Source organism: Epinephelus fuscoguttatus, linkage group LG10 (genome assembly GCF_011397635.1).
Source record: "Epinephelus fuscoguttatus linkage group LG10, E.fuscoguttatus.final_Chr_v1".
Lineage (NCBI taxonomy): Eukaryota > Metazoa > Chordata > Actinopteri > Perciformes > Serranidae > Epinephelus > Epinephelus fuscoguttatus.
Window position 1 is genome coordinate 30,049,770 of NC_064761.1, and position 25,698 is coordinate 30,075,467.

The 25,698-nt window shown below is 40.9% G+C and overlaps 3 protein-coding genes across 6 annotated transcripts; 1 reads left to right on the forward strand and 2 right to left on the reverse strand.

Annotated features, from left to right (window-relative positions):
* Nucleotides 1-201: 201 nt before the first annotated feature.
* Nucleotides 202-11,602, reverse strand: olfml2ba (olfactomedin-like 2Ba). Its single transcript, XM_049588452.1, has 8 exons — nt 11,079-11,602; nt 10,709-10,972; nt 10,323-10,430; nt 8,772-8,924; nt 5,907-6,135; nt 4,408-5,442; nt 2,584-2,760; nt 202-2,487 (listed from the first exon to the last, which is right to left on the reverse strand). Exons 1-8 carry the CDS (start codon nt 11,244-11,246, stop codon nt 1,874-1,876), a joined length of 2,748 nt encoding a protein of 915 aa, XP_049444409.1. The 5' UTR covers nt 11,247-11,602; the 3' UTR covers nt 202-1,873.
* A 225-nt stretch (nt 11,603-11,827) lies between these two features.
* Nucleotides 11,828-19,126, reverse strand: LOC125895823 (torsin-1A-interacting protein 2-like). 3 transcript variants are annotated; one of them, XM_049587956.1, is made up of 10 exons: nt 18,995-19,126; nt 18,371-18,448; nt 18,154-18,264; nt 17,968-18,048; nt 17,437-17,583; nt 16,698-16,838; nt 16,274-16,420; nt 15,230-15,364; nt 14,231-14,389; nt 11,828-13,908 (listed from the first exon to the last, which is right to left on the reverse strand). In XM_049587956.1, the coding sequence occupies exons 2-10, from the start codon at nt 18,405-18,407 to the stop codon at nt 13,139-13,141; spliced, it is 1,728 nt and encodes a 575-aa protein (XP_049443913.1). In that variant the 5' UTR covers nt 18,408-18,448; nt 18,995-19,126; the 3' UTR covers nt 11,828-13,138. The 3 variants fall into 3 exon arrangements, with proteins under 3 accessions (XP_049443913.1, XP_049443910.1, XP_049443911.1); XM_049587953.1 differs by having other exon boundaries at nt 11,829-13,908; nt 16,698-16,841; nt 18,995-19,124; XM_049587954.1 differs by having other exon boundaries at nt 11,829-13,908; nt 16,698-16,841; nt 18,975-19,023.
* A 36-nt stretch (nt 19,127-19,162) lies between these two features.
* On the forward strand, nt 19,163-24,192 carry LOC125895824 (torsin-1A-interacting protein 2-like). 2 transcript variants are annotated; one of them, XM_049587957.1, is made up of 8 exons: nt 19,163-19,363; nt 19,645-19,782; nt 20,613-20,777; nt 21,316-21,420; nt 21,512-21,658; nt 21,799-21,921; nt 22,020-22,070; nt 22,171-24,192. In XM_049587957.1, the coding sequence occupies exons 1-8, from the start codon at nt 19,285-19,287 to the stop codon at nt 22,941-22,943; spliced, it is 1,581 nt and encodes a 526-aa protein (XP_049443914.1). In that variant the 5' UTR covers nt 19,163-19,284; the 3' UTR covers nt 22,944-24,192. The 2 variants fall into 2 exon arrangements, with proteins under 2 accessions (XP_049443914.1, XP_049443915.1); XM_049587958.1 differs by having other exon boundaries at nt 19,645-19,767.
* The last annotated feature ends 1,506 nt before the right edge of the window (nt 24,193-25,698 follow it).

Consider the following 25,698-nt stretch of genomic DNA (forward strand, 5'->3'; position numbering starts at 1 on the left):
ATAACTCAATTTACACCCAGGAGCAGTAAATTACAGGCTTCAACAATCATCGTCTGTATGTTTGTATTTATGGTTTTGTTGTCTTCGATCCTCACAATCTGCCAGTTGAAAGCAAAACTCAAAAGCTATAATTAAAACCATTTTGACTTTAACTGTGAAAAGCCAAACAAAGAAGACATTTTCTGTTAGTATTTCCAAACTTTATTGCAGTCTCCTCAAAACAGTCTGATATGGAGGGAGTAAGTGCTTTCACAAGATAGAGGTCAACAGCAACACCTGTGATATTACCACGCAGACAACCTGCAAAAAAAAAATATGTAATACAAAATAATGTGTATAAAACAGAAAAATAATTGGGGGATTGGTTGAAAGAGTATGCTTCAAATGGATTGGTTCTTTTTGTAGTGTTATTGTATGGAAGCGCATTGCATTCACTGAATAAATCCAAAAATCGACACATTATCTTGTAATTACAAGATAAGATCTCGTAGTTATGACATCAGGATCTCGTAATTAAGAGATAAGATATTGTAGTTATGACATTAGGATCTCATAATTACAAGATGAGATCTCATAGTTATGACATCAGGATCTTGTAATTAAGAGATAAGATCTCGTAGTTATGACATCAGGATACCGTTATAAGATCTCGTAGTTATGACATCAGGATCTCGTAATTATAAGATCTCGTAGTTATGACATCAGGATCTCGTAATTAAGAGATAAGATCTCGTAGTTATGACATCAGGATACCGTTATAAGATCTCGTAGTTATGACATCAGGATCTCGCAATTAAGAGATAAGATCTCGTAGTTATGACATCAGGATCTCATAATTAAGAGATAAGATATTGTAGTTATGACATCAGGATCTCATAATTAAGAAATAAGATATTGTAGTTATGACATCAGGATCTCGTAATTAAGAGATAAGATCTTGTAGTTATGACATCAGGATCTCGTAATTCTAAGATAAGATCTCGTAGTTATGACATCAGGATCTCGTAATTAAGAGATAAGATCTCATAGTTATGACATCAGGATCTCATAATTACAAGATAAGATCTCGTAGTTATGACATCAGGATCTGGTAATTACAAGGTAAGATCTTGTAGTTATGACATCAGGATCTTGTAATTAAGAGATTACGTCTCGTGGTTATGACATCAGGATCTGGTAATTACAAAATAAGATCTCGTAGTTATGACATCAGGATCTCGTAATTGCGAGATAGGAACCCACAATTACAACACAAAATCTCGTACTTACAACGTAAGATCTCGTAATTATGAGATCCTGGTGTCGTACTACAATAAGGCCTTTCGCTGATAGTGTAATAACATTAACGTTAGCTAATTTGTAAAGTGAGTCCACCAAGAAACACAAGGACAGTACTTCTGGTCAACGTTTTTCAGATTAAAAGCATTGTCAGCTAACGTTAACGTTAGGCCTTATTGTAGTACATCAGGATCTCGTAATAACAAGATCTTATCTTGTAATTATGAGATAAGGTGTCCGTTTTTTCATTTATTCATGAATGCAATGTGCTTCCGTATTATTGTACCCAAGATATGAACCGGTTCTGACACCCATCTACATTCATTTATCTCATAGGGTTTCTTTTTTTTTTTTTCCTTCAGTATTGCAATATATACAGTACAACTTGATGTGTTGACTGAGGAATCAGGCTCATTATTTCTTTTATAAAAATTAAAAAATTCTTGATAAGAACCAAACAATTTAGTCACAATACATTTAGTATATTTGTACATTTGGCCCCCATTTGTCTCCACACTGAAGGCCATGTGGACTGATCTACAATCCATTCAAACCATAGATTTAACTTTTTAAAATAACTACTATCAAACCCTTACTAAGGGTCTACATAGGCAAACTTAATGTTGTATGTGACTTGGTGTCCGTTGTCCCACGCGTACAAAATCCCCTCTTTGGGATTGTAGTCAATCTGCGTGGTGTAGGTGTAGTTGTTGGTGAAAGGCATCCTGGGAATCATCTGAGTGTTTGTGTGTGTGTCAAAGGCATATTCCAGGTTAGCGTCCCTTTTGTTGTAGCTGTCAACAGCGTACAGGACGCCGCACACAACGAAGCAGTTCCCATAGTGGTTCCTCCTGAGCCCGGTTCTCCAGGTGGTCTCTCTCTGCATGCTGAGGTCTGAAGGGTTCAGTCGACTCAGAACAACTACTTCCTGTAAGAAGCCCTCATCGTCCAGTGCCGGGTAGATGATCCACAGGCCGCTCTCGTCCACGGCAAAGTCGACCTCTGAGTGTCTGCGCCACTCCCACAGTGACGATGACTCTTCAAGCAGAGCGTCGTGCAGCATGGTCCAGGCTGCCACGTAACGCCGACGCAGGTCAAACTTGATGATGTCCCGGGAGAGGGCGCGGTTGTAGAAGAAAGCCCCATCGTACACCACATGGCCTGTGCCGATCCAGTTGTATGGAAGCTTGTATGAGTTGGTGAACCGGCCTAGAAAGGATAAAAAGAAGGGAGAAGCATGAGATTCATCAAAGCAAAAAGAAAACACAAAGTGAAGTAGTTACAGCTTTGTCTGCTGGCACTTACCTTGTTTGAAAACCTCCAGGTTGCGGAACTCTAGGAGGTTATTTCCGTAGTAGGAGTTAGTGACATAAATTTTGTCATTATCAGACTTTGGATCCTTCATCCACGCTCCTTCGTTCTTGCCATAGGTGTTGTGAGTTACGGGCTCTGAGATTGTTGCCAAAGTGTCCTTACACTCTCCTGTGGAAGAGTCGGAGAGCCATGAGTAAGGATTTAGAGGCAACATTTAACATTATCCAGACCTACGTCAAAGAGTCTGAAAATAATTAGAGGCTTTTATATTAACCAGCTTGAATCACGGAAAAGTTGAGGTTGCAAAACAGAACTGAGCATTGAATTACAAGAGATTCACAAAACAATATCAATATAATACATTTCTAAATGACATCTACCACAACAATATGAGATGTTTTAAGGCTTGATGGGGGTACTTTGTAGTCTTTCAAAGACAGCAAATGTTAACAAGGGAATTTACAGGTTTTTTTTGCCAATATCTTTGCTGTAAAGCTCTTTTAAGAACTTAATAGGATTTTTTCTTAGCCACTCTGGCAGCGTGGCTCTTGGGATGGCGATGCTGGTTGGATGTTTGGTCAAGTGGTCAACCACTCTGGGCCACTTCCAGAGTCTCAGGGCCCCAAAATCAGATCGGCTCAGTCAATGGTCTCTTTTAAGTCCCTTATTAAAACATACTTTTATCGGAGAGCCTTTTCGGATTTTACTTGAGTTTTAAGTTCATTTAGACTGTTCTATATTTCCTCAGTCTTCATACACTAAAGTGTTTTTATGAGTTCTTTTAAAAGTTGTTGTTCTCATGTCTTGTTTGTTTTAATTATTGACATGTAAAGCACTTTGTAACTCTGTTTTGAAAAGCACTTCATAAATAAAGATTATCATTATCATTAGTTGATGGATGGACATGGAATTTTGTTCAGACATTAATGGTCCCCAGAAGATAAAGCCTGCTCACTTTGGTGATCCCCTGACTTTTCCTCTGGCACCACCAGGAAGCTGTTACTTGATTTTTTAGAGATATGTCTGTATGGACTGCCATGAAATTTGGTACAGATATTCATGATGCCAGGAATAAAATACATATATATAACAGAATTACAAATAGCATCATCAGGTCAACTTTTTAAATTATCCAATACTTTGGTTCCATCCGGGTACATACCATCTACCTTAGCTGTATTTAGGGCTGATCAGTGTGCTAACATCCATGCTAACACACTAAACTAAGATGGTAAACATGGTAAACAATGTACATCATCATGCTAGCATTGTGACCCTTTGAAACCTGAGCAAACTGGCTTGATTTCTTTCAGAAACATGGGGAAAAAGGCAATGAGCAACACAAGAAGAAATGACCCAAATAAATTCCAAGAAATTAGTAAAAAGTGAACATTCAAAACAAGAAAATTAGTTTAAAAAAATCTTAAAACAAACAAGAAAATTACCTGGAAAACCTGCTTAAAAATTATAACAGTTTTTTTTTTAACTTTTTTTTTTTTTTTAACAATAATCAAATGTGTAATAATCATAATTATTTTTCTATTTCTTTTTTTCCCTTTGTTTTTAATTTTTAAAATCATTCTTCATCTAAGTCTATTATTTTCTTGCAATTTGTGGGACATTGTTACCAAGTTGCCCATTGCTTTTTTCCCCATGTTCTTGAAAGCAATCACACCAATATGCTCAGGGTTCAAAGGTTTAAATATCTGCGAAAGGCATCTGAAAGCACAACAAAAGTGATGTCGCTCACGGTTTCAGTTAATAGCCAAGATTGTTAATATTAAAACTGACATCTGACACAAAAACTCAACTTACCAGGTTTTTTGGGGGGAAATTCCTCCTGCCTCTGCATTGGCTCGTCTAACTCTGGGTCTCCCTCCTCCCCCTCTTCCTCCTCCCAGACGATTTTGTATTTCTTTTTGATTCGAGTAGCTGGCCTGGTAGTCGTGGTTGTAGTGGTGGTGGTAGTGGTTGTTGTGGTGGTGGTGGCAGCTGAAGAAGAGGTAGTCACAGGTGTGGTGAAAGACGGAGAAGTGTGGGGAGACAAAGTGGTCACTCTCTGTGTGGTAGGAGGTAAAGTCGAGCCTGAAGTGTAGGTGGTTTCTTCTTCTGGTGTTGTGGTAGCAGCCTGCGTGGAGGTAACTGGTGTGGAAGCTGTTGTCGGCTGTACTGGTGCTGAGGTCACAGCAGCATGAGTCGTGACGGTCGTAGTGGAAGTCGGGCTGGTAGTTAAAGCCTCTGTGGTTGGGTTTGGTGCATGTGTGCTTGAATGTGCTGCGGTGCTAGGTATGGTTTGCATTTGGGCGTTCACCTCCTGGGCAGAGGTTTCCATCATGGTGGTTGGTGTAGTTCCTGTTGTGAATGCTGGCGGGACGTCTTTTGTGGTTGTATTTTTGGACAGTTGGGTCGTGTTCATTGAAGTTTTGGTTGTGATGCTTACAGAAGTGTCCACTGGTTCAGTCATTGTGAAAGGGGTCGGCTGCTGAGTCGTCACAGCAGAGACTCTTTGAGTAGTCTGAGGTGGGGTGTCTGTGATGTTTTTTTGTGTGGTAGAGGATGGTCCAAATGTGACGCTTCTCGTTGTGGATGCATCGTTCTGTACATCTGTAGACACATCCACTGATGTGGTTCCAACAGCACTGATGAACTCATTATGCGTCTCTGAGGCGGGCTCAGCTTCTTTCCTTTCTGTTGACTGGCTGGTCTTCATGGAGCTGTAAAAAGTCGTCTTTGGTCGAAATGATCTCGGTCCTGCTCTCATCCTGGGGCGAGGGGCTCTGTGTTGTAGAAGATTCTCCTCAATGAAGAGGTTAACTGGGCCATCACCACTGAATCCATGATACTCAAAAACTAAAAAAAGGAAAAGAATATTTGGTCAAATAACCTGAGTGCCTTTAGAAAATAGGATATATTTTTTAAGTACCATCAAAATTCTCAGTTTCCGTCATCTGAACTCACAAATTACAGCACACACAAACAGAAGAAGCCACAGGATTGAGCCCATTTCTAACTGTACATGGTTGCAGCGTCCACAGCAGCTGACGGAGCAGCTGACAGCTGGCAGGCAGTTCAGATAAGCACTAAGCTTTTGTGCTTTTATCCTCTGACATCAAGTAATGTAATGTGATTATTCATCCAAACCACTTTTGCTGTCTCATGCTTAGCAGATGTGGACATGAAAGGAAAAGTTATATTTACACTTCATAGCTGTAAATGGGATCATCACTTGATTAACACACTACTGTAATAACTGTGTTTTTTTTTCTTTGCTTTTAAACCACACCCTTAAAGCTGACTAAAAGCTTTGCACTCACAGTTCTCTCCAGGCTCTCCGTCATCGGCCACCATCGGATCTGGCTCAGATTTATAAAAAGTCATTCCTCTGATGATCATTCCTTTGGGACCGGTCTTCGACACCTGAGAGGCCTCCTTGTTGACCACGTTTTTGAGAGTCACCTGAGGTTTGACCTCAATGATCTGAGCAGAACCATCTGTCGGTAGGAAGGATGGATTTTCCCCAATAAACCGCTCCTCATACTTTTCCTGTTAGTGGACAGATGGACACATAGAACTTCTATGAGTGCAAAACATAAACCATGTGATAGGATGAGACATCCGTTTGATTACACACTGGGCTGATACAGACAGGTATTTTACTACAGAATTCAGTGTCACGTGAGAGTTTGAATGGTGTTTCAGATGCACGTTCATCCTACCAAGAAATACATTCTTGAGTTTGACCTCATTAAGTGGCAAGAATATGGGATAAAATACTTAAAACATGACTAGTGTGCCACAGTTAAACATATACATGATGAACCTTTTTGGGGAATAACAGAATTTACACAACCACTGCACTGGTGGACATCAACCATCCATCCATCCATTTTCATTTGCTTATCCAGGGCTTGGTCGTGAGGGCAGCAGGCCAAGCAAAGCACCCCAGACGTCCCTCTCCCCAGCAACGCTTTCCAGCTCCTCCTGGAGAACCCCAAGGCGTTCCCAGGCCAGATGGGATATGTAGTCCCTCCAGCATGTACTGGGTCTACCCTGGGACCTCCTACCAGTGGGGCGTGCCTGGAACATCTCCAACGAGAGGCGCCCAGGAGGCATCCTGATCAGATGCCCAAACCACCTCAACTGACTCCTTTTGACATGAAGGAGCAGCGGCTCTACTCCAAGCTCCCTCTGGATGTCCGAGCTCCTTACCCTATCTTTAAGGCTGAGCCCAGCCACGCCACGGAGGAACTCATTTCGGCTGCTTGTATCTGTGATCTCATTCTTTCGGTCACTACCCAGAGCTCATGACCACAGGTGAGGGTGGGGACTTAGATCGACCAGTAAACTGAAAGATTTTCAGTGCCTGCATCGCTGCAGATGCCGCACCAAATCAGACAAAGCCATCAGACAAACCTCAAAACTAAGACAAATGAAGTAAAATGCTTTTACTTTCTTTGTTTGGTGAGTTTCTGGGTACACCGTGACATCACTTAAACAAACAGGGCAAGAAACAAGCAGTCAAACAGTCAGATGGACGGTAAACAAACCAACAGTTACGACAGATTATGTAAACCACTTTATGTGGAGGTAAATTAGCGCCCCCAAAATGTAGGTAATAATTTCTTATTGCAGTGTGCACAACTGTGGCAACAACAGTGGGCCAAAGCTGAACCAGGGAGTCAGTCTGTAAACTGTGACTCATGTTTAAAATATTACATTTTGGGTAATACTTGTACCATTTACCTTCATTTTCTCCTCCAAATAAGCTTGCTTAACGCAGGGTTTGTTTATAACAGCAGCCACAGCCACATTCACAGATCTTGGTGAGTGGTGACTGCGACTAAAACTACAAAGGTTGACCCCAGTTGCAAAAGTATCATTTTAGTTTCAGGTTTCATTGATTTATGCTTCTTAGTGTTCTTGTGAAACATACTAAACTTGTGAATCACTTGCATGTGAAGCTCAGGTCCACCCAACACTGCTGGACAGGCTCTCCGGTTCACATTAAAGCTGTCATGGATCAGGCCCCAGCGGTACAGTCACTGGTCTGAGGTCTGCTGTTGTCCACTGGCTCTGCCAAACCTTCCAATTACCTCAATAATTCTTTTACACATTTTTGGTCCTTAATCATGGACACAATGATTTTATGAGAGAGTTTGTGGAAAGAACACATAATTGTTACTTTTGTTTTGAAGGTATGCAAAGACTTAATAATGATTTCACAGTCTGAGCAGCAACATGTGAATCCAATCACTTCAGTTATACTTCTTTCTTTGCTGGATTCAGTGAAGTCGCAGCCTTCATGACGACTTTAAATGCAGTTCTGTTTATCAGGATTTGTCCAATGGATGTGACACAAGATAGAATCATAATGTCTCACCATGGATGCGTTTATCAATGTTTTTGGGCTGCTACAAATTCATTAGAGACTTACATCATAGCAATTTACAACACACTGGTGTAATTTAATATGTGTGAGATTTACAAGCCTATCCCAGCTGTCATTGGGCGAGAGGCGGGGTACACCTTGGACAGGCCACCAGACTATCACAGGGCTGACACATAGTGACAGACAACCATTCACACTCACATTCACACCTACAGCCAATTTAGAGTGTCCAAATTTATGTCTATGGATTGTGGGAGGAAGCTGACATGGGGAGAACATACAAACTCCACACACAAGGGCTCCCCCACCCTGGGTTCGAACCAGGAACCCTCTTGCTGTGAGGTGACAATACTAACCACTGCATTACTCATGTGTGGTACAAGGCAGTTACATAATTATCTGGTAAATACTAGGGATTGCTGTATAATTTGTTACCTTATATAATAACACTAGCTGAGTAATGTTCTTTGCATGACTAACAGACCTGTTACAACTTTAATTTTGGGTGCTAACTACCATTTAAAGCAGGAATAACAAGGGAATACTTATCATTTTACAGTGTCAATTAAAGGTGGTTGCACTTTTGCATCATTAATTCTCTCATAAATACAAAGTAAATACTACACTCACAGTATGTGTTATGTCATAACCCTATGGATACATAATAATAGTTAAGTAGTGACTACAACAGAGTAAAGAACTCCTCATACTACAGAGTGCCATCCATAGCTTAGCCTCTTTCTTTCAGTGACCCCATCTGTTGACCCTGTGATATCAAGATGTCACTCACATGTGGGTCTTGATACACCGCAGCCCCATTGAGTCTCTTCTGGTCCTCATGTCGGGATGGAGGAGAGGTGGGTGGGCTTTCAGTCGCATCCACCTGGATCGGAGGGCTCTCCTGGGGCCTCACCTCATCCTTGGTGTGGTTCAGAGACACTGCCTTCATGCAGCCGTGGACAAAACGAGATATTAACAGAAAGTACTGTGCATGTTTTGATGGAAAAAAAGCTGCAATCATCGGCAGTCATAATCACTAACAGAGGGAAAAAGTTCCAGTGGAGCGCCTCTGATCTTGAGTCATCATGAGGTCTTTTCTTGCAGCAGACATTTTGACTTTCTATTCAAGTGTCAAGATAAGTCAAGACAGTGTGACAGCAAGTCAGAATGTACAATACCAGGATCCTGAAACTTGAGCAGTGATAAGGCGTACGACCATCAGTCATTTAATCACTTACACCTGTGCTTTTATTATTGTAACATGTCAAAATGTCTTCTGTGAAAATTCCCAGAACGCACTTCAATAAAACGGTTAGTGACGTCACTACACTTCCACTGCTACAACTGACCTTCACATGTCATGTAGAAGACAGACGCAGCTGAAACTAGTAAAATTACTAATGGATATGCTTGATTTATCTGCAGCTGTCTTTATCATGCCAAGACAAGTTTGTGACAAGGGGCATTTCAGAAGCCCTGACAATTTGTACATCGCCGCTTTCTTAACATCTGGCAGGTACAGTATGTTGTATGTGACTCCACAGTATGATTAAGTGCTCTGAATTGTGCCACAGGCCAAATCACTCTGTCATTCAGTACCAATAGTGCACAGGGGCACATACAAAAGACTTGAGGGTTTGGACCAAGTTTGACTGAGGCAGCTCAAGTTTCGTGCAGCTGCTGTTTCTAGTTGTGAGAAAAAACCCTTCAAATTCAGGCACTGTAAGTTATTTCAATCACTTTTGATTGTTTTTTTTTAATTCAACACTCACATAATAGTGACTCAGTAGCTAATAACAGAGTTTGTTGCACCTGGTTGGGCGGAACAACTTTATATTTTATGATGTTTATGATTCATTTAAGTCCAGAGAGTTTGGTGGCTTCTGATCTCATTATCTTAAACTGCAGATACATAGCCTACTGTGAAATTAAAGGCATTTAATTTATACTGACACAAGTTTTAGTTAACTAAAAATACAGTTCTATATAATATTTTCATTTATTTAGTAAAATTCTAAAGTAATTTACTAGTGTACCACAGGGGGAAAAAAGACTGGATGATGTATTTTGTTGGTTCATTATAATCAGTTCAGTCAACATAAGGGTTCAGTACTCTGGCAGATAAACTTCCACGTGTGATGGAAAGCCCTGTGCGCTCATTCCAGGTCCAGCCCCTAATAAATCTGAAAACTGGCCCAAAGGGTGTGTTTTATTGGACCGTCTGAATCCAGAAGCCACCAGTATAAAGACACCTGCTACCACCACTTTGTGCTTATGTCACACCAACATATTTGCATTAATCTAACACACACACTCACAAAAAAGTTCAGTATGTCTGTACCTTTTCAATGTTATCCATGCGATCCAGCAGCTTATTGGTAACGGAGTGCAGCTTCAGTAGATCCATGCCATAGAAGGAGCCCTCCAGCAGCTCCAGGATGGTGGAGAGCTAAAATGATCAAACGGATTCCGTCAGAAGGGTTTACCAATTCAAGACATCCGTAGAGCAGGTCTATCCCCAGCCCATCCAAACTCTGAGTCCTTGCATATGGATAATGTGGGGCTATCCTTTCCTGAATCTGATAATGCGTGATATCCATACCCCCAGTGACCCAGGCCTCTCTAGATATTAACAGGAGGGCATCACAGCAGCCTCCAGCCTACTGGCGCTGGAGCATGGGGACTTAGGTGTATTGGAGGATCTAGTATGCATGGACGACACTTCACCTTGACATTCTCTTTTCCAGCTTCTCTAAGTTTTTTCAGCCTGAACTCTCCCTCACACGGGTTGACCGCTGACGGAGGAGCGATGCAGGCGCACTTGCACTCTGGTCCAGATGTGATAGTCTCCACAGTGTAGAAGTCCTGCGCGGTGGCGCTCCCTTCTTCTATCCGCCGGCAGGCGCTCCTGCTCAGGGGTCTGACAACACATTTACACCGACAGTCAGAGCCTTCCGAGAGGGCTTTCACTTTGTCATAATCACCCAGCAGCTACAAAGAGAAGAGGACGGAAGTATTTTGCAACGAATTTTTACGCACGAAATGATGAAATGTCCATAAAACACATGTAGTAAAGAAAAAGGACATCTCCTCCTACCTTAGAGAGGATGCTCTCCTGGCCATCTATCTCCTCCTGCAGCCTGTCATTTTCTTCTGCCTCGCTCCCAAATTCTGACCTGGGATCTGCTACCCAGGTCTTTGACGCTGCAAAGCCCCGTGGTAAAAACGCAAAGCACATTGCGAGGACAATGCATAACTTAGACATGTTGTGAGGCTCACAGAGCGCCGAGAAGAAAAATAATGTTGCAATAATACAAGCAGGCACAGCCTGTCACAAATTAATTTAGCTGCCAAGAAAATGTCATAGCCTGCTTCTGGCTCCAGAATCAGAGAGGTGTATCCAGAAGAGGCATCAGATAGCGAGGCTAAGCTTTATGGCGCGATGTCATCTTGTTCATTGTCACAGTGAAGGCAGGCTAATTTAGAGTGCAGAGAAACTGTGCACTGTGTGAGAGAGCATCCGGCATCTGCAGCTGGAGCAGCGCTGACAGGAGGCGGACCTGATCACACTGGCGAGGAGGAGTTGAACTGCTTCAAATGACTCTCCAAACTTGATGTGCATCAAAATCATCATGAGTAACAATTAAAAAAAACATTAAAAGCTACACCCTAACTTGATTTTTCTTTGAGATTCTACTTGCACTTTATGGATCCAAAGCATATTTCCACTTTAAATCCAAAGTAGCCTGTTGCATGTTGATTTGATGCCTCTCAGCAGCCCGGTTTCAGCTGTGGGTTTGCTGCCCTCTAGCGACAACAGTGTTCACTACAATGACAGCAAATACATTTGAATTTACATGTTTATTTGTACTTTAAGGCACATTCAATGTATGCACTTATTTCCATCAAACCCTGCCTGTAGTGTAATACATGTATGTAAAAAGAAACACAGGAAGTTCTGTTAAGGCATGTGGTGCCGTGTGGGTTTGAGAATCGCAGAAAAGACATTTGTCATAAAAGTAATAAACCCTGTGCTGTGATACCAAAAGAAAAGCTGTCTTGTTGCTCTGTGATGTAAAACCCACAATGCCCCGAGTCGCATCACTTTACATCTTGCAGTTATCCACAATTACATTTGATCAGGGTGCTTCAACAATAAAGCACCACAGGCAAAGTTTTTTCATAATGAATATCCACAATTTTTTTTTTTTTTTTTTTTTACAAACATCCCATAGCATAACCTTAAATGAATACTTCACCCCCCAAATGACCATTTGTATATCAGCTACTCAGCCCATGTTATGTTGAATTTGTGAGGAAAACTTAGTAGCTCGGACTTTGTTGAAGCTGAACTAACCCTTTAAAACAGTGGTTCCAACCGGTCCAGCCACGGGATCCAGATTTCTCCAAAGTCATTAGTTCATGGTCCACACAGTTTAATCTATTCAGCGTCATACTGGCGTCTGGCCATGTCTGCGAGCTACTCTGTCTCTGTCAAGTAGCTGTCCATCAGTCAATCACTTTACAGCAGGAAACAACATTTCAAAATAAAATCTCTGCGCTTGAAATTCACTGTAAGTCAGAATAAAGTGTGTTTTATATAAACTTGATACTTGCGGTCCACTCAGAATGGACCCACGACCCACTTTTGGATCTTGGAGCCAAGATTATGTTTTGTTTTTGGAGTCTGGCTTTGACGAGAGCACGGATAAGTTTGACTTCAGTTTTAAATAGTAAGGTTTTAGCGAAAATGCATGTGTTAAGGAAGCAGTGAGCACATGACTCGATGAATGAGACTTGGATTATACTGCACAAGTTGTGTGAGAGTTTGCAAATTGATGTTTTAATATAGTTTTACTGTTGTTTAATGTGGCCCTAGAATTTTCCCCAGTTTTAGATTCTGTTCCCTAATAAGGCATGCAAGAAAAGCAAAGTTTTCTTCACAAATGGTCTTATGAGGGGTGAAGTGTTCCTTTAAAAGTCTAATTTCTACATGATACCTTCATTTGCAGAGAGCTTCATTACAGTGCATGTAAGAAACCTTTGGGTCTTTAAAAACCACTGCTACAAGCCCCAGAATGACTTAAGTCACCAAATAAAAAATCTGATAGACAGCCAGTAGTTTAGTGCTTAAGCTAAAAGTTCAACAGTGATTATTTATATCCCCGAGCACCCTTCATGTTCTATCCTTCCGTCTGCTGCCACAGGCAGGATGAGGTGAGAAATACGACTCCACAGTCCACCGTACTTGTCAATGTCCATCTTGTCAAAAGATACTGGATATTCATCAGAGAGGAACTTCTTCTGAAGATGGTCGTCCACCATCTCCTCCACAGTACTCAAACGAGTCTCGGCAGGAATCTCCTCCTCCTCCCCCAGCAGTACTGTGAAGATCAGACAAGTTTTCTTATAGGCAGCATTCTCATGGTCACAGTAGCGGTAAAAAATAAGGGTGGAGCCCGGAGGCAGCTCCTCGAAGCGGTTAATGACAGCCACAGGTTTATCTCCTTCGAAAGCTCCCTGCAACTTGCTGTCGATGTCCAGTTTGACCTGGTCGCTGTCCTGGCTGGCTTTGCTGGCCCCATCGATGTGGAGGACGGAGGCGTTGAGGGCAGAAGAGAAGGCGGAGGCCAGGCTCTGAGCCAGGCAGTGCAGTGTCTTCTCGGCTCTGTGGCCTGCAGTCAGGATCAGACTGACTGGCTCTGTGGGATGGGCTGTCTGGAGGTGCCTCAGCAGGTGAATCTTGCTCCTGTTCCAGAGCTCAGCACGCTGGTTAGGAAACTGAGTCTTAACTTTTTCCAGCTGCCTGAGGAAGATGTCTATTTGCCGCACGTCGTCCTTCTGAGGTGGAGACTCGGGTTGGAAGAGAGGTGACATCAGGATGGCAACTAATACCAGTACACCTGCTAGCAGGTACATACCATTTCCTATGGAGAGAAAGCACATGTGTTGTCTCAACCTGTATTTTATCAGTACTATATAATGCCCAGTTTACACTGACTCCTGATCACAAGACAGCAAGCTGCGTAGTGTGAACAGTATGGCGATCTGACAACTTTGAACATCTGCAGTGTGAACTTAGCGTAAGTCATTTATGACTGTGTATTAAGTAACACAACACTCAGTGTTAGAGATCAGCCTTTTTAAATGACCATCACTGAGCCGCTTTGGTCATTTGTTTAGCTAGTAACTATCATGACACAAAAAAGAAACAACAGAAGACAAACCAGACTAAAAGAACAACATTACCTCCAAGAGCTCTTTGAACCACTGGAACTGCAGGTTCGGCATCAGCGGCCTCCTGAATGGTAGGGCCAATTGTTTCAACACGTGTCTGTGCCTGTGGGAAGGATATTCTCTCCTCTTCTTCCTCAGGAGCTACAACCTCCTCTGGACAGCTTCCATCTTCTGATCATTGGGAGAGAAAAACAGGTTAACTCAAACTAATCTAAAGAGACACTCCAACCACTGGAAGCCACTTGTGCAGCTGCATGTTCGTGCTCCCTCACTGGCTTCCCACTACGGCTGTCAAAATGGGTCAAAAATAATCTTCATATATGTTAGAGTATATTTAAATACCTATTCTTACACATTATGTCCATATGTGTGTGGATGGAGTAGGTGGATGGTGTTGTCATGGAAACGTAATGGCCCTCCTGTTTCGCCTCCCCCAGGCCAACAACATTGGCTCTGTCAGCACTGTTTGCGCTGTTAGCACTGTTAGCTGCTAGCCACTGGCACCTCCATGCTGAGGGAAGCATCTAATCCCGGCTCAGACTCTGAATCATAGATTGGTCTGAATGTGATACATACCATCTTCAGTTTAATTTTACTGTATAAAGAACTACATTCAATGCTGAGTGAACTGCGCTGTGTGTACTGTTTATAGCTTCAAAAAGCATGTTCTTTTTTGTCCACAAAGGGGCACTCTTAGTTTCTTGTTATAGTATGGGGCACTGTTGGTTTTGCGGTTGCATGCATGCTGCTTAGGGGAAAGGTGACTGTGGTACTCTGAAGTTCAGTAGACCACTAAACTCCAGAGGTTGACAGCAACAGTAGTGTGTTTTTTTTAACACAATAAAATAATAATTTTCATAATCTAATTTTCTACTTTTTTGTACTATTCGAATACATTTTCGAATTTTGAATAATTGTTGACAGCGCTACTTTTCCACCAGTGGACACTACTTAAGACTGAAACTCGAAAAAAAATTCCAGTCATTGAAATTTCAGAAAAGTCACACTCACCCTCTTCAGCCTCAGCATTTGTGTTGTCAGTGTCTGGGATTTCTTTATCAGGTCCATCTACTCGGTCACTTCTGTCACCCAGGGTTGGTGAGCTGGTTGTTTCTGGTTCTTTCTCCTCCCCAGTGCGATGCCCTCCTGAAAACAATACAACAGTTTAACTTCCACAGCAGCTCAAGCATCACTGTCTCTACAGTTACATTTTAGATGGGATTTAAAAATTTCCAGTGCAATAAGAGTTGCCTTTATAATCTCACAGAATTAAAGGATAGGTTCACGATTTTTAAGTCCATTTTATAACAATACTAACGTATGTCCACATGTACATAGAAACAGTTGTTGGTCAAGCTAATTCTTCCTCCATTTCATACTAGAAATGGAGAGATTCCTTTTTAAAATTATTCCAGTGTAAGTGATCGGGGAGTGTTTGGAGTAAAAATGACTTCTCAAGTCTGGCTAAAGCTAAAACGAGGCTTCAGCAGTCTTGAGTTGGCCAAATTAAGAAAGTATTAAGAAAGTTGCGTTTCCTTGCTGAGCTGCAGTGGAGGGATAGCAACACAGAGAGGGAATTTTGCACTAAAAAAAGGGCACAAGAGCATTATTCTACAACAGACTTGAAAAAATTTGAACCTACGCTTTGACAAAAAACTGTGCGCTTGTACAAGGCAAAAAGGAATTTCTGCAACTGAGCAGTATTTGTGGTGTTGATGGCAACATTTCTATATAGAGATGATATTTTACAGTGAATGCAATGACATGATGGAAGCCTCATCTCATTGCACAGAACCAACACATCACACACACAACATAAAGTATGCAGTAAATCGACTTTTACACAACACAGTAAAGTGGGCCACGACCCAGTGAGAGAGACAAGTTACACAACTTTTACATTACTTATAATTGCAACAAATGACGAATATAGACGTCTGAAGCAAGCTTTACAAATGTGAGTCGATATATGTGCCCTGGCTCTTTGACACAGGTGAAAACAATGAATAATAATGTGTGAATCGATTGTTATAACACTCAGATAGGAACACTCACTGGAAATCTTCTCAGCTGCCATGTTCGGTTGCTCATTTCTTGGTTTCCCTGTGCTGTAATCACCATGACTTCTTTCATCAGCCTGGAGCGGGGTGCTGTTCTCCTTCATATTCGGCTTTGTGTCCTCAATTGGAGCTGAAGGTTCTTCTGTAGTAAACAGAAATCAAGTGTCATTGAAGTTAAGTCTGATTGATTGGTTGGCTACTGTTTGGTTTTCATTTTCCGAACCATCTACTTTCTCATCAACACACCTTTTGCCTTACAAATTCATTTACAATAACATTATGTTGGTTTGGTGTGAAATTCCTTCTGTATTTTCAATTGAATATGACTCCTTGCTGAGCTGCAGTGGAGAGACATTAACACAAACAGGGAATGCCTGAATCACCTGTTATACCACTTAGAAAGGAATAGGAACACTCACCAGAAATCTCAGCTGTCACGGTTGGTTGCTCATTTCTTGGTTTCTCTGTGCTATAATCACCATGACTTTCTTCATCAGCCTGAAGTGCGGGGCTGTTCTCCTTCACATTCAGCACTGTGTTCACATCTGGAGCTGAAGAGTCTTCTGTAATAAAAACAGAAATTAAGTGTCATCTAAGCAGGGTTCCCACAGTCATGGAAAATCTGGAAAAGTCATGGAAGTTGTAAAATCTATAAAGGCTTTGGGGAAGTCATTGAATTTTGTTGTGTGTAATGAGGTTAACTGTTAGAGTAATCTTCTGTGGATTACCTTACCTAGGATTTTGTTTACCATCACATACGTTTCTTTATTCCTTCCCTACGTTTGGTTTCTCCCTACGTGTATGCCAGCTAGCTTGAATTACGTTTGAACAGAGTTTGAATTTGATATTTTTAAGTAAAGCCCGGCAGGTGTGGCAAGAAAAATAATGTTGTCACAGTGTGATTTAGCATGTTGGGTCATGAATCCCATATCCATACCAATGCCCCACTACTACTTCTAAATTGTACTGCATTTTTGAGACTGTCCATTTGACATGGGCAGCTGAGGGTGTTCATTTGTGATTCAGAGGGCCACTACACACTTAAGTTTCATTCTAACTGCTCAGAAAATGACCTGGCTCTTTAACAAAGGTGGAAGCAATGAAAAGTAATGTCTCAATCAATTGTTATAACACTTAGACAGGAACAGGAACACTCACTAGAAATCTCCTCAGCTGTCATGTTGAGTTGCTCATTTCTTCGTTTCTCTGTGCTGTAATCACCATGACTTTCTTCATCAGCCTGTGGCAGGATGCTTTTCTCCTTAATGTTCAGCATCGTGTCCTCATCTGAAGGTGAGGATTCTTCTGTAGTAAAAACAGAAATCAAGTTAAGTCTGACAGACTAGCTAATATTTAATTTTTATCTTCTAAGACACTTAATTTTATAATTCACTCATGTGGTATATGCTGAGAACCATTTGCTTTCTCTTCAACATACCTTTGTCCTTACAAGTTCAATTACTCCACGTGGATTATTGTGGATGACGCATTACAAAATAGATAACAAGACTGATAAACTACTCTGAGAGCACTACTCTGGGTTAAGTGCAGGGACAAGAATAAACAGAACAAACAACAAATGTCTTTTTGGCCATGAATGTTTGTGTATGAAAGACTACTTGATAGAAATGAAACACTGACATAATGAAATGCTGGAAACGAAACACTGATATAATACTATATACTTGCTTTTAACATCATGCTGCTCCATGTCTTTACCACTGTCGTTGTTTGTCTCACTGCCCATGGGTGCAGATGATGCAGCTGAATCTTGTTGGGTGAGACAGAGACCAAATTTAATTAGTACAGGCGATGCAGAAACACATTTGTTAAGACAGTAAATGGATTAATACTGGCCCTGCTTGCATATCTTACCATCTGAGAGCTGCTGCTTTAGATTCAGAGCAATATCAGTCTCCTCCTGTTTGCTCTCATCAAATGGTGAGACACGATCCATGTTTGTGGGCTGTGTTTCTTCTTCCTTGCCTTCCGATAAAAAGGTTGACATACATAATTTAAACCACTGCTGTAAATGTTTAGTGAATGTACTAGTCCAATATATATATGGACTTTGTTATTTGTGTTTTAGTACCTGCTTTGTGGTGGTGATCTGTGTCTTGCTCTGCCATGTCTTTGGATGGGGACACGTCACTCAGGAGGTGGTTCAAGGCTGCATGGACAGACTCTCGTCACATGGTCAAAGTCTCAAGTGATCTTAACCTGCTAATGTATCTTCTCTGTATAACAGTCTCAACTCCCCATGGTTTCAATTAACAGTGGTTTGAAACAAATAACATGCTAGGTCTGAGATTATTGAAGGTGTCAGCACATAACACAATAACGCTAATTAACTTACTATTCAAACTCAAAGTAGGAAACAATGAATTGTCTGTTGACTGCCCTGAATAATATTTAGGGGCTAACCCACAGTTATATTTCCTGTGTGAGCAGACACCGTAGTAATCATTTAGCTAGTTAGTAACTAACGTTAGCGCTGCTAGCAAAACTCACTCAGCAGGAACGACGGTAATGGAAATAAGTAACGTGTTTGTTGACGTTAGCTTACTAGCTAACGAGTTAACTGACAGACAAGTGACAGAGATGCTGGTAACAGTTAGCAACATAATGCATGGCTTTAGTCTGTAAGAACTACCTTCCTGTGACTTAAATAAAATACATATAGGTTTAATAGTTACTTCTAATGAGCAGGTCTTACCCAACGCACCGTCGTTCACATCGCCGTGGAAGGTTGCCGGTTTAATGCTTCCTTATCGTATTCCTTAGCTTACGTTACGTGTGTCGCAATGACAGATCACCAGGCGGAACGTTCAGCGGTGTCCGTGTTTCCACCCGGGCGTCTAAAAGTGATAAAACGTTTCCGGCGTCCTGTCACAAAATGGTTCCCCTACAGCTATAGGGAAGTCAGTAGCTTGTCTGTTTGTAGACACGATGTTTCGTCGTATTGTTTGATTGATGTTTTTGGCATCTGTCGATTTTTAATCATAAATGGATTCCAGGGTTTCTGAAAAAGAGGCGTCTCGCCCGTTGAGACGATCAGCAAGGCATTCTTCCGGTAATGTTAAAGGTGAGCAAAGTGACTATGGCTAAATTAAATTAGCTTAGCTATTGTAGCCCTCGAAGCTAGCTGACTGAAGCTCACTCAGAGTTTAACGACAAAGCTCCTTCAGTTTCAGTTTTAACTTACTTTGGCTGATTTTATCCGTGTTGACTAGAAAATTACAAATGAGCAAATGCGATTTAACGTTACGTCCTTGAAGGAGTTCTTTGGCATTTTATTCATTATCAAAAGTTGATGACATAAAACCACCAACTTGATAACCGTTACGTTACCTCTGCTTGTCTCAGTATTGAGTTATGAACCGACCCCCAGGGGTCCCCTAAAGAGGACCAGAAAGAGGACAGAAAACCAAGCTCCTGCTGCAGCTGTCAATGGTTCCAGAGACGTGGAGGATGGCTCAGAGGATGAAGGTGGGCTGCTTAAAGGTACCATATTATTTTTATTTTCAGTTTCAAATTCATTTAGTTTTAAACTAGAAGTATTCATGCTTTAATGTTTAACAAATACTTTTTTTCTATTGCTGTTTGCCTGAATATACCCGTATTGACCCCCTGTCGTAAAAACAACCTTTTAGCGGCTGTTTCTTTAAACCTATTTCCCCCCAAATAAACCCAATCTGCTCTGACATGACAGTGTTTCAGAGTCTTCCACATCTGCGCTTTCAGTGTCTCTACAGTGTCACTGCAGCGATACTGTAGTGGCTATAGACATATATACGTAGACACCGCATCGAGTGGGTTTGCCCGCTGCTGCGATACGTCAACGTCGCCGCCATATTAGATGTGGCAAGGCTGCGCTGTAAACTAATAAAAGTGGATGGACTTAATTTCATAAAGCGCCTTTCTACAAAGAAATTTACGTTAATGCCTCTCGTTTATTCATTCACACACACACTAATATACTTGGGAAACAGGCAGCAAAAACAATGTATTTGATCTTCTCAGATGGCTAAGAACTTTATTGATCCCACACAGGAGTAATTCACCTTACATCAGCTATAGAGAACAATGTAGTGCCGAAAAACAATACACAGTATATACTGTGTTATATACTGTGTATTTTTTCGGCACTACATATATATATATATGTATATATATTTATATACCATCTGTACCCGCTCTATATGGAGAAAAAAAACAACCCTGGAAATCTGACTTTTTACAACATAGGACCGTTAAATTAACAGTATATACCTAGTTAACCCTCAGACTGTACTATTCAGGTGTAAAAATACTTTTTATCTCTCACTTAACAGAGTCCCCTAGCAAGAAGAGTCGGCTGGGGACTGGAGGAGCAGCGGGCGACAGTGGGGATGAGAATGACATGGAATCAGTTGGAGATTTGGAGGAAAATGAAGATCAGGAAATGGATTTTATACAGGATTCCTCTCATGGCACTGAGCAACCAGAAATATGCCAAGGTTAGGGTTGCAAGTAATTAATATTTTGGATATTCGTTAGCGCCTTGCCCATTTTATTTCTATCATTCATCTAATGAATTCTTTAAAAACTGTCAGTTGTTCACAATATAGATGTATATCATTGAAAATTATATAAAATTCAAACAGGCAGCAAAGTCTCACACTTACGAAGATGTAATAGCCGAATGTGGCTTTTTTGCTTGACAAATGGCTTATAAGATTAACTGGTTATCAAAATTGTTGATACATGTTTGCATGATCAACTAACCAGTTAATTGCCTTATTGTTTCAGCATGAGCCAAAATGTTATCAGTGATGTGTATGTCCACCAAAGCAGATGCTATTAAATGAATGATTACTTAACTAATAATTATCTATGCATGCAAGTGCTTTCTAATGTGGCATCTCTGTGTAGTCTGATCATTTAACTGTGAGTTAACTTATCTTTGATTGATTGGATTTCTTGCTGCCATTAGATCTGATCACAGGCAGTTTAGTGGTTTTATTTAAATCAAGGTTTTCCCTCTGTATAAATCAGGCGCCCTTGGAGATGTGAATTTATCCCCACGAGTCGTCCTCGGTGAGCGCTGCAGACCCTGTCATGCTGTAAATGAAGATGCAGACTGGATGAAAACAGTGAGAGGTAGGAGAAGGCTCTATCTTTTGTCTGCATGGGAGTGATTACATCAAGAGAGGATAACACAGTCGTTCTAATCTGGTTTGCTTGTTTTCAGTAAAACCATTAACAAAAGGACCAGTAGCCCCCACCAAGACTGCCACACAAATCAGACCTCCGGCAAACAGACATGACATGCCGATCCCTAAGGTCACCAGCATGGCTGACTTCAAGAAAACAATGGAGGCCAAAGCCAGGAGCACTGGTATTGTTTTTTCATTTTGGCAGATTTCTAGCGCCCCCACTTTTGTCAAGAAAATTGCACTGGGCATCTTCACCCTCAGTGGATTTACATTTCTAAAAATGATCATATCTTTACATCAGTAAATTCTGCCTCACTTTTAGGTATACCGTCATTTAACCACTATGTCCCAAGTGCGTATCCAGCCTCGGAGAAACCCTACACAACGCGACAACGTGTGAATAACATTCCAACAGAAAAAGAAACTGTTAAGCCCAAAAAACAAGGTATTCCAGCTTCAACTGAATAATTCAGTCATTAGCAACATCTAATGTAGCTGTGACGTGTTTGACATTGATTTAATGAGATTTTTTTCTTTTGCAAGGGGTAAAGAAAACGCCAGTTGCAAAGACAAGCTCTGGGTATTCCTGTAGAGGTAAGCTATAGTATTTTAATTACATTATCTTTGAACCCAAAGATGCTTATTCTACATGTGTTGCAATTCTACATTTGAATATCGCCTTGTGTCTTTCCAGGAGTCATATGGTGTTTATGGCGTTTGATTCTCCTGGTGCTGTTCTGTTCTGCCGTGTTGCTGGCATACAAGATAAAAAAGACTGCAGACAGTAGAAAGTTTCCATCCGGGGCTGTAAAATCTGAAAGGTTTGCAGATCAGTTGTCTCTTCTTGAGGCCCAGTTCCCAAATCAGCGGCCTGTTTTGTGGAAGAGGAGCAGGATCCACCTGGAGAAGCACCTCCAGACAGCCCAGCCCTCAGAGCCAGTCAGTCTGATCTTTACTGCAGGGCGGGGGGCTGAGAGGACGCTGCGCTGCCTGGCTCGGGGGCTGGCCTCCTCCTTCTCCGCTGCCCTCAACGCCTCTGTCCTCCACATCGATGGAGCCAGTAAAGCCAGCCAGGGCAGCGATGAGGTGAAGCTGGACATCGACAGCCAGTTGCGAGCGGCTTTTGACGGTGACAAACCCGTGGCTGTTATTCATCGCTTCGAAGAGCTGCCTCCAGGCTCCACCCTCATTTTTTATCGCTACTGTGACCACGAGAACGCCGCATACAAGCAGGTGTTTTTGTTGTTTACTGTGCTACTTCCTCAAGATGAGATCAAGGTTGATCAGAATCTGAAGCAAGTGGAGGAGTTGGTGCAAGACTATCTCAAGGAAAGGCTGGTGGACTCCAGCAGCCAGATTGCCTTCAATGAGATGGACATTGACAAGTTTGGTGGACTGTGGAGCCGCATCTCCCATCTTATTTTACCTGTGGTGTTGGAGAAGGAAGTAGAGCATAAAGGATGCTGATGACATCAGAATACCACTTTGGACCAGGCTGATCCTGCTTGGGAAGAACATGTAAATATAACGTGTGTGTGCTGTTACATTTCACATGTAGACTTGAGTGAAAATGTTTGAAGGTTGTGTTAATCTCTCTCTGTCTGAGATGAGATTGTTCTCATGCTGCAGTCCATTGTTGATGATTCAGTTTAACTGCTCACAAAATGTCCAGCACTGACTTTTTTTTTTTTTATACATGCATACATGTACAGGATTTTGCATAAGGATGCCCCACTTTCATTCCACTTCCAAAGAAGGATATGAAATCCATGTTCTCATGCACATTTATCATACGATCTATAGCTTAATTTGTTGTATCCTTGTTTTGTGTCATGAATCTGTATTGACAGCACTTTGTTCAACTGATTTTAACCCTTCTAAAAGGCTAAATAATTAGCATCGACTACACTGGCTCAAAATAAAACAAAAAAGTTTTGTTTTCTGACGACAGCTTTTGTTTTAGGTGTTCACGTTTCTTGGTCTGTATCAAACCTTGCAGACAACTGATGGCTTATATATTTCTGTTTAATGTCCCCATGGAGATGTGCTTCCCTTCATTTAATTCTCTGGTGTACACATTTGGATTTGCACTAAAGTTTGCTTTAACTATCCATCTTATCCAGAGTGCTGGCTTTTATGAGGTATATTTTATAAATATTTTATATTCTTTGTTTTTTTTCTGAATGTGTATATTTGTGTTGTCTTTCCTAGATTGGAATATTTTTGAATGCCTTGTATACATATATATATATATATAGATATATATATATATATATATATATATATATATATATATATATATATATATATATATATATATATTGAATATAAAAAGCTTTGTTTTTTTGCACCTGTTGTCAAGAAAGCACTGAGATGTACTTACAGTGTCAGACCTTGGAAACATGCAGGTTCTTATCAGGTGATTTGAATTTGTAATAAATGAATATTACTAAATGTTTGGCAGCAAGTCACAAAATGTGCCTTAAACACTCCTATGGAAAAGATTAGACTATTTGAGCCAAAACATTCATCAGTCACTTGATATTGTATGTTGACGACAACAGAAGTCAAACAAGGTTTCTTGTAGAAAGATTTGTGCAAAAAAAAAAAAAAAAAATCAAAATACAGGTAAGTATTTTTTCCTATGATACCATTCATTCCTCCTTTTCTTATGAGATGAAATTTGTTTTGCTCACATGAATGTGTGTATATTTTCAATAAAGATTATTTTGATAACTAGAAGAGTTAATAATTAATGTAACACACAGTTGTACTTCCTCTTGGTGCTCAGTTGCAGAGAAAACTCCACTGATGACAGCTGACTTCATATTCATGTAGAGCACTACTGCTGTTAATAAGTAGTAGTAGTTTAGGTGATAGTGACGGACCCACATGTGTACAGCATCCAGCCTTGGAACCAGGTTATAACTGTACAAAAGCAACAGAAGTTAAACGATTTACTAAGAGGTTAGCAAGTATGTTTCAGTACCAGACCATTTATTTGTAGATTAACTAGTCCATACCCATTGAGTGCACAGTTGCCCACATACAGTTTCACATGGTGTGTGTTTGGGAAACAAGTCATAGGAAATTGCAGATTAAATAGTCAACTGAACCCATAAAGAAGAGCAATGTATTCAGACAGAGTTTTTGTGAATTTGATAGTATGATTGTTTTATTGAGAGTACAGCAGTACCATTACCAATAGTGGGATAGTTAGTGCGCTAAAACTGTACATTAGTAGTTGAGGTAGCACATTGAAAGGCAGATAGTTAAAGTGTTTATATGTTGTATTGACTTAAAAGTGGGGTGCACTGGTGGTTCACATGGAAAAGGTGTGGCTAGCCCTTGTTGCAGCAGCATACCATACCATGACTTAGTCATACCAAAAATTAGGGGAAAAAAACAGCAATCGGTCGCATTTTAGCCATTTGTAAGCATTTTTCTGTTGTTATAGCGCCACCCAGTTGCCAATTAGAGATAAATTTCTCCAGTCACCTTGAGGCGTCCTGTTCTCTATCTACCAAGTTTACTAAAAATCGATATGGCGGTTAGGCCTAGATAAGAAATTAGCTCTTTAGCGCCCCCATTTTGTTTGATCGGGTTAGTAATGGAGGGGTCCCCTCAGATTATGTGTGGTTATATGCCTACAAATTTGCGTGGTGAACAGTGAAACCCTTGAGATGTTGTACACCTTAATGTGATGAGCCACACCCTCCACAATATTCATTGCCTTATAGAAGCTCAGTTTTAGTAAGTTTTCAACTTTTGCCAAGAGGGAACTTTAGATATTGGTCCCTAGATTATGTTCACTGAGTTTCATGCAGATCGGTCAAACTTCCTAGGAAGAGATTGATTTTAAGTGTTTTTCAAAAAATTCTAAATGGCAGAAAATCTATATAGCCGGAAGTTATGGGTTCTTGAGGTAAATTTGTTCCTCATGAAGAGAGGCATCTCTGTGCAAAGTTTCATGTCTCTACGACATACGGGGCATGAGATATGCCCATTCAAAGTTTGCAATTTCAATCAGTTGCTATAGCGCCCCCCTTTGGCCAATTGATGTAATATTGCTTCATTTTTTAATAAACTAATAATCATTTATGAAGCACGCCTTGTGGACACTAACCGATTTATTTTTACAGTCAGAGGTATTTGTTTATATAGTAAACAACTGCAGTTTACATATTAGAATTAATAAGTCAGTCTCAACCACTCACAAGGA

Bases quoted from the DNA above. Each gene is read 5' to 3' on its own strand.
- LOC125895823 (XM_049587953.1), bottom strand. From the start codon at position 18,407: ATGGCAGAGCAAGACACAGATCACCACCACAAAGCAG. The intron at 18,265-18,370 runs GTACTAAAACAC...TTTTATCGGAAG, and splicing joins AGATCACCACCACAAAGCAG to GCAAGGAAGAAGAAACACAG. The intron at 13,909-14,230 runs GTAATGTTGTTC...TTCTCTCCATAG, and splicing joins GGTTCAAAGAGCTCTTGGAG to GAAATGGTATGTACCTGCTA.
- LOC125895824 (XM_049587957.1), top strand. From the start codon at position 19,285: ATGGATTCCAGGGTTTCTGAAAAAGAGGCGTCTCGCCCGTTGAGACGA. The intron at 19,783-20,612 runs GTACCATATTAT...CTCACTTAACAG, and splicing joins TGAAGGTGGGCTGCTTAAAG to AGTCCCCTAGCAAGAAGAGT. The intron at 21,922-22,019 runs GTATTCCAGCTT...TTCTTTTGCAAG, and splicing joins TGTTAAGCCCAAAAAACAAG to GGGTAAAGAAAACGCCAGTT.
- olfml2ba (XM_049588452.1), bottom strand. From the start codon at position 11,246: ATGTCTAAGTTATGCATTGTCCTCGCAATGTGCTTTGCGTTTTTACCA. The intron at 8,925-10,322 runs GTACAGACATAC...GGCTGCATGAAG, and splicing joins GCATGGATAACATTGAAAAG to GCAGTGTCTCTGAACCACAC. The intron at 5,443-5,906 runs GTGAGTGCAAAG...TCCTTTTTTTAG, and splicing joins CGGAGAGCCTGGAGAGAACT to TTTTTGAGTATCATGGATTC.